The sequence below is a fragment of the Anolis sagrei genome, chromosome 4 (assembly GCF_037176765.1).
Source record: "Anolis sagrei isolate rAnoSag1 chromosome 4, rAnoSag1.mat, whole genome shotgun sequence".
Taxonomy (NCBI): Eukaryota; Metazoa; Chordata; class Lepidosauria; order Squamata; family Dactyloidae; genus Anolis; species Anolis sagrei.
Window position 1 is genome coordinate 242,389,449 of NC_090024.1, and position 7,973 is coordinate 242,397,421.

Genomic DNA, 7,973 nt, shown 5'->3' on the forward strand with positions numbered 1-7,973 from the left:
AGAACCCCCATGACCAACAGAAAATACTGTGTTTTCTGATGGTCTTTGGTGACCCCTCTGACACCCCTTCGCGACCCCCCCAGGGGTCCCGACCCCCAGGTTGAGAAACACTGTTCTAATGTTTTCTGTTGGTCATGGGAGTCCTGTGTTGGTGGAGTTCAGAATATTCTGTGATTGTAGGTGAACTATAAATCCCAAACAGTAAGAGGAGAGCAGGCATGCTCCAACTCCCACCATTCCTAAAAACCTCAGGCCCTTTCCTTTCCCCCCTCAGCTGGCTGTTAGGAATGGTGGGAGTTGGAGTCCAAAACGCCCGGAGGGCCCAAGTTTGCCACACATGCACACCACATTACCATGCGCCAAGCATGCCTGCTCTCCTCTTCCTGCTTGGAATTTATAGTTCACCTACAATCACAGAATATTCTGAACTCCACCAACACAGGACTCCCATGACCAACAGAAAACACTAGAAGGCTTTGGTGGGCATTGACCTTGAGTTTTGGAGTTGTAGTTCACCTACATCCAGAGAGCACTGTGGACTCAAACAACGATGGATCTGGACCAAACTTGGCTTTGATACTTAATATGCCCAAATGTGAACACTGGTGGAGTTTGGGGGAAATAGACCTTGATATTTGGGAATTGTACTTGCTGGGATTTGGAGTCCAAAACACTTGGAGGACCCAAGTTTGCCCATGCCTGGTTTATCCCCCCCTCCCCCCCCAATAATAAGAAAACCTGACACTGCAGAAAAATAGAATCTGTGTCGAAAGTTTGAAAGCACATTTATTCCATTATCCAAACAAACAAATTTGTCGCAGGAGGATCGAGACATTTCGGACAGAGGGACCCCAATGCCAACGAACAGAAATGGGACACCTCCGTCCTATCGAGTCAATAACTTACATGGATGTCCAGAGATCCCTGTCTCTGAGCGCAGCTACCTCTCCCCTTACTCCCATCCATCTAGTACCCCAATGTTCATTCAAAGAAGAACATCCCCGGAGTCCGGTAGAGGCAATGGGGCAGACCCAGCGGGTACGCATTCCCTCCTTGGAGGGAGAAGGGGCTTCCAGACCAAGGATCCTGTTCCTGCATGAAGCTGGACGGCTGGACGGCCGGAGTTGAGGAAGAGGTGGATGGAGCGGATGGAGAGGTCAAGAGATGCTCCAAGGCTGCACTGCTCCGGTGTTCGTTGACGCAGAAGTTCAACGCCTGCAAGCGGCACTGATAGTTCCCCCCAAGGGCATCGGAGCCGGAGTAGCCCAAGGAGCCAAACACGGGCAACACTGGAGGCTTGGAGTAGCCTTCAACCTCAAAGGGGATCGAAGGCTGGGAAGCTTTGCCTGGGAAAGAAGGAGCCAACCGTCCAAAGGCTTGGGATGCCTCCTTCCCTTCTGGAAGGCCTTTGGGGGAGCTTTGGAGGACTTCCTTGACCTCAGTCCTGGGCAGAGGCATCATCCGGTCACCAAGGTGGATCCCCGGCACAAGATTCCCAGCTCGCTGTGGGCTCTCCTTGCCCTGGGAGCAACTCAGTTGGGAAGAAAAGCAGGGCTCTTGGACGAAGAGGTGCGACTTGGATGGTGGCAAAGAAGAAGCCAACTGTCCAAAGGCTTGGGATGCCTCCTTCCCTTCTGGAAGGCCTTTGGTGGCGCTTTGGAGGACCTCCTTGACCTCTGTCCTGGGCAGAGCGAGCTGCTGAGGCACCATTCGGTCACCAAGGTGGATGGGATTCCCAGCTTGCTGTGGGTCCTCCTTGCCCTGGGAGCAACTCAGTTGGGAAGAAAAGCAGGGCTCTTGGACAAAGAGATGCGACTTGGATGCAGGCAAAGCTTGAGGATGGTGACCCAATGGCCGAAACCTGAACATAGAGGGTTTGGCACATACCACTTGTTCCGTGCAAGGAAGGGCTGTGTCACCATTGTTTTGGCCACAAATAGGCATCTCCAAGGGTTTTGCAGGACTTGGCATCTCCTGGCATGGACTTTGCAGCAAGCCAGATGGGGTGCTTGGCGAAGAGTGACCATCTTCCACCTTGATGGCCTTTCTGGTCCTTGTTTGGCCTTTGGAGAACTTCTTGGGTTCCCCATCATCCGCGGTGCCTCGCTTGCGGGTGAACCTTCGCCGCCGCCTCAAGAAGCTCCCGTTCTCGAACATGTCGTAGCAGTCGGGGTCCAGCGCCCAGTAGCTCCCCTTGCCAGGCTTCTTGTCATCCCGAGGCATCTTCACAAAGCATTCATTGAGCGAGAGGTTGTGGCGGATGCTGTTCTGCCAGCCCTGCTTGTTGTCGCGGTAGTAGGCGAAGCGGCCCATGATGTAGCGGTAGATCCCGCTGAGCGTGATCCGCTTTTCCGGAGTGCTCTGGATGGCCATGGTGATCAGGGCGATGTAGCTGTACGGCGGCTTGGTGCCATCCACGTTGGACAAACGGGGACCCAAGAAAGTCTCAGAGGATGCATACCTGCAAAGGCCAGCAGCACTTGAGGCCTTGCAGGTGGAGAGGGAAAGGGATGTCTTTGGATAGTCCAGCTGCATCCTCTCCTTGCTCTGTGTGGCGAGGCTGTTCGTTTCCCACCAAAAGCGTCTAAATGTTGCTTTCTGTGGTCCAGCCCTCTTACTTTCTGGAAAAAAAGGCCAATGTGCAAGCATGGGCTCCACCTCCATCCCACAGACGGCCAAAGGAGGGGCCAGACGCAGCCAGCTTTGCAGGACTTGTCATCTCCTCCAGGCCAGGGAGGAAATGCCACCTCGGCCACAGACGCAGCTGGGCGGAGTGGGACGAGGGACGGACGGAGAAGGCCGGGGTGACACAGAGGCTACGGCTGGGAACCTTCATCCAAACAAAACAGAGAAAGTCATGCTCTCTTCCAACTCTGTGTTGGGCGACACTACTTACTCAAGATGCCAACAACAGTGGTGGGGTGCATCGGAAAGCCTTCCCAGACGAACCTGGCTCTGTCTGGACTCTGTCTGTTCAGGCTGGAGCAAAAGTTGCTTGAGAGTTGCATCAGCACCAAGTTCGTGCTGGACCTCAGGACATCTGTCCTTCCCCAACTCCTGGGACGCTTCTCAAATGGCAACGACTGGGAGCAGAATTTGCCAGATGTGGCCGAACTCACGTGAAAGAAAATAGAAGGATGGATGGAAATAAGTCTCTTTTTGGATACAGCAACTGCCAGAATCCCCCGATTCAAGGGTGGGCAAACTTGGGCCCTCCGGGTGTTTTGGACTTCAACTCCCACCATTCCTAACAGCCGATAGGAGATCTCATTCTGCATCTGCAAACATTCCAAAATCTGAAATACAAAACATTCCTGGTCCACTGCAAAAATATACAGGGTTAGTCAAAATGAATAGGCCAATTCGGGTACAATTAATATTCTTATTGGCCTATTCATTTTGACTAACCCTGTATACTACATTAGGGGTGCATCCACACTGTGGAGTTAACTCAGTTTGAGACCACTTTAAGTGTCATGGCACAATGCTAGGGGATCCTGGGAGTTGTAGCTTGCTGAGGCTTCAGCCCTTTTTGGAAGAGATGGTTCAAACTACATTTCCCAGGATTGCAGAACACTGAGCCATGGCAATTAAAGTGAGTGTCCAACTGCATTAATTAAAAGTGATTTTAAACTTGGGTTCTTCCACTCTTCTGGGTTCATATACAGAGGTTGAAAACTCTGCTTTCACTAAGTGTAGTGGAGCCTGCAGGATATTTAGCCTTTTAAAGGGAAAATAGGAGGATTATAATAATAGTATCTAGCTCCAGCAGATAAGAGTCCTTTGTCTCACCCTGGTCATTCCACAGATATATAAACCCTTTTTTCCTAGTTCCAACACACCTCACTACCTCTGAGGATGCTTGCCATAGATGCAGGCGAAACGTCAGGAGAGAATGCCTCTAGTAGACCATGGCCATATAGCCTGAAAAAACCTACAACATCCCAATAGTATCTTGCTAAATGGGCTCCTTGCGTCCTCTAGTGGCCAGTGCAGGGAATGCAGAACTGCTCATATCTTCCAAAGCATATGCTACTAGTACACAATCAGCTTTGCATCCACTGATTCAATCAACCATGTTCAAAAATATTTTTTAAATCCAAAAAGCAACTCTTTTGCTTGTTTATATAAGGAACACTATTTTTCTATGTCACTGAATATAACTGGACTTGGGGTTGGGGTCTCTACGTAATTGAGTTCCCATAACAATAATTGGAAATCGACTATATGATCAATACCCTAAGAACATATGAAAATCACACATATGGAATGGAAGATATTTGTAAGCATACATTTTGCTTCTGTATCTTCATACTAGAAGATGTTTTAAATAGGGTGGGTGGCAATTAGTCCCAGCTAGAACGGAGCCCTCACTACCTCTGAGGATGCTTGCCATAGATGCAGGTGAAACGTCAGGAGGGAATGCCTCTAGACCAGTGGTTCTCAACCTTCCTAATGCCGTGACCCCTTAATACAGTTCCTCATGTGGTGACCCCCAACCATAATATTGTTTAGGTTGCTACTTCATAACAGTCATTTTACTACTGTTCTAAATCATAATGCAAGATGTATTTTCATTCACTGGACCAAACTGGGCACAAATACCCAATGCAACCACATGTAAATGCTAGTGGGGTTGGGGGAGGATTGATTTTGTAATTTGGGAGTTATAGTTGCTGGGATTTATAGTTCCACAATAGAAGTTGCAACATGTATTCAAACATAGCTTGTGAATCACAAAACAAAATAGAGATAGAAAGTTTCTAGCTTGTATATTAGTGTGACGGCGCGAGTGGCGCCACCTATGTATAGAACTGTTACTTGTAAGATTTAAACTGTAGTATTATGCTTAATCCTGCCCCTGTTTACCTTGCTTGTGTACAGATGTATGGATTTGTTGCTTGTAGCTGTCAGTCAGTACTGTTTGGCTCCACCTCTTCCTGCAAGAGGGGAGAACTTCCTTTCTCTTCATTCTGCCTTCAGAGATCATACCACATGGACCTGAGTAAAAGACTTCATTCTTAAGGACCCTGATTTAAGTTACCTCTTAGCACCAGTTCTGAGGTTTTCTACCCTGGGGACTCATGCTTTATGTCCAGATCATCCTGGATAACATTGAGGAGACCCCAGCGCCTTCAAGCCGGTTCTTTTGACAACAGAGGAAGATCCTGAATCTTCAAAACATAGGCCATCTGAACTGGGGTTGTGGTTTGCTCCGGCATTCACAGCCATTGAGGAAAGAGGAAACTTGGTGAGGCTTCTCAGCTTCAAACCCCTTGGACCCAGGACTAATTGAGACTGTAACGTATGTTTTCCTTCACCCTCTGAAGTTTTCCAGCTCATTGCTTTAAAGAAATGACTTTGTGTTCAATAAAACTCATTTTGAGCATTTTACAGTGTTTTGGGTTTTTGGGAGTTCCAGTTTCCTATAGGAGGGCAAGAAGCAATCCCCTGGGGGAAAGATGCCACGTCCATCCCTCCTTTATTGAGAATAATAGCCCCCAAGCGCGACGGTACAATTAGTCCTTGAGACAGTTAGAGAACTTCAAATATAATCCCAACGGTCTCCGATACAAAATATATTATGAATGCTGATATTAGTAGTCCTTGAGACCGTAAATAACCTGAAAATACTTTTAGTCCATGAGAACGTAAACAAATTATGTATAGTTCTTGAGACAGTCAGTGAACTAAAATCTTGTCCATATGGTCTCCAATGCAGAATATACTCCAAATGATAGTAGTCCTAAAGACCATAAATGGATTGACAATACTTGTAGTCCTTGAGAACGTAAACAAATCTATACTTGTAGTCCTTGAGAACGTAAACAAATGACAAGGATCCCTGGGTTGAGTTCACCTTGTTTCGGGGGACTTCCCCTTCTTCAGAATGTTTCTTCTATTTGCTAGCAGGTGGTTCACACCCTACATCCCTGAGTGGGTGATAACAACAGCAAGATAGCAACATAATAGATATGCCAACAAAAGGCACCCAAACCAAAAACACTTAGTGATGATAACATTGTTGTTGTTGTTCATTCGTTCAGTCGTCTCCGACTCTTCGTGACCTCATGGACCAGCCTACGCCAGAGCTCCCTGTCAGCCGTTACCACCCCCAGCTCCCTCAGGGTCAGTCCAGTCACTTCAAGGATGCCATCCATCCATCTTGCCCTTGGTCGGCCCCTCTTCCTTTTGCCTTCCACTTTCCCCAGCATAATTGTCTTCTCTAGGCTTTCCTGTCTCCTCATGATGTGGCCAAAGTACTTCAACTTTGTCTCTAGTATCTTTCCCTCCAGTGAGCAGTCGGGCTTTATTTCCTGGAGGATGGACTGGTTGGATCTTCTCGCAGTCCAAGGCACTCTCAGCACTTTCCTCCAACACCACAGCTCAAAAGCATCGATCTTCCTTCGCTCAGCCTTCCCTAAGGTCCAGCTCTCACATCCGTAGGTTACTACGGGGAATACCATGGCTTTGACTAGGCGGATCTTTGTTGCCAGTCTGATGTCTCTACTCTTCACTATTTTATCGAGATTGGACATTGCTCTCCTCCCAAGAAGTAAGCGTCTTCTGATTTCCTGGCTACAGTCTGCATCTGCAGTAATCTTTGCCCCTAGAAATACAAAGTCTGTCACGGCCTCCACGGTTTCTCCCTCTATTTTCCAGTTGTCAATCATTCTTGTTGCCATAATCTTGGTTTTTTTGACGTTTAGCTGCAACCCGGCTTTTGCGCTTTCTTCTTTCACCTTGATTAGAAGGCTCCTCAGCTCCTCCTCGCTTTCGGCCATCAGAGTGGTGTCATCTGCATATCTGAGGTTGTTAATGTTAACATGCAATGATAACATGCAATACAGCAAAACAGACTCCCCACATATAATTACTCCCGTCTTGAATGGAATGCTGGCCCTACAGTGAGTTCTTCAGTTGTGAGCACAGTGGTTGCAGGGAATCAGGAATTTAAAGGCATAGCTTATTACAAACCGGCAGCTGGAATGTAAATTGTCAGTGGATAAGGTGGATAATGGGGCCTGTTATAGAAAGCAGCTGAGGTCCAGTCTGTGATTAAGACCGGTAGGAAAAATTGTGTTGAGCTTAAAAATCCAAAATGCTTCCCTTTGCAAAAGAAAATTCTTAGTGTCCATGCGTGGCTTCGTGTGAATTTTTTCTATGATGCAAAACTTGAAGCTGGAAGGTGTATGTCCTTTCTCCAGAAAATGAGAGTAAGGAGTACAGTCATTGTATTTGTTTTTTATGCAAGAGCGGTGTTCCATTATTCTGACCTTGACCGGTCTACTTGTTATACCAATATAAAGACGGTCACATGGGCATAGAATACAATATACACAATTTTCTGTCGAGCAGGTGGTCAAATCATTTAAAGGTATAGTGATTTTCATGGTGGGGTGTGTGAATTGTAGAGTTTTCAATGATTGGGAGCAGCATTCACAGTGTCCCCAGTAAGTATGTCCTTTAAGGCTAGATAGACTTTTTTTAGGTTTAGTGAGATCTGATGTCATCAACATGTCCTTTAAATTTTTGGTGCGTTCACTAACTGTCTCAAGGACTAATATACAAGCTAGGAACTTTCTATCTCTATTTTGTTTTGTGATTCACAAGCTATGTTGTTTGAATACACGTTGCAACTTCTATTGTGGTATTGTATATAGATATCTGTGTTTCTTTGACGGGATTTATAGTTCACCTATAATCAAAGAGCATTCTGAACCCCACCAGCGATGGATTTAAACCGAACTTGGCACACAGAACTCCCATGACCAACAGAAAACACTGGAAGGGTTTTGTGAACATTGACCTTGAGTTTGGGAGTTGTAGTTCACCTATATCCAGAGAGCACTGTGGACTCACGCAATGGTGGATCTGGACCAAACTTGGCACAAATACACAAATACTGTATAATCCAGTTCAAAGCAGACTATCTGAATTGCTGTAGGTTTTTCAAGCTAAATGTTCACTGG

General features: G+C 46.8%; 1 protein-coding gene across 1 annotated transcript; it reads right to left on the reverse strand.

Annotated features, from left to right (window-relative positions):
• Positions 1–766: 766 nt before the first annotated feature.
• On the reverse strand, positions 767–2,850 carry FOXS1 (forkhead box S1). Its single transcript, XM_060771461.2, has one exon. It carries the CDS (start codon positions 2,662–2,664, stop codon positions 982–984), a length of 1,683 nt encoding a protein of 560 aa, XP_060627444.2. The 5' UTR covers positions 2,665–2,850; the 3' UTR covers positions 767–981.
• Between the last annotated feature and the right edge of the window lie 5,123 nt (positions 2,851–7,973).

Bases quoted from the DNA above. Each gene is read 5' to 3' on its own strand.
- FOXS1 (XM_060771461.2), bottom strand. From the start codon at position 2,664: ATGGAGGTGGAGCCCATGCTTGCACATTGGCCTTTTTTTCCAGAAAGT.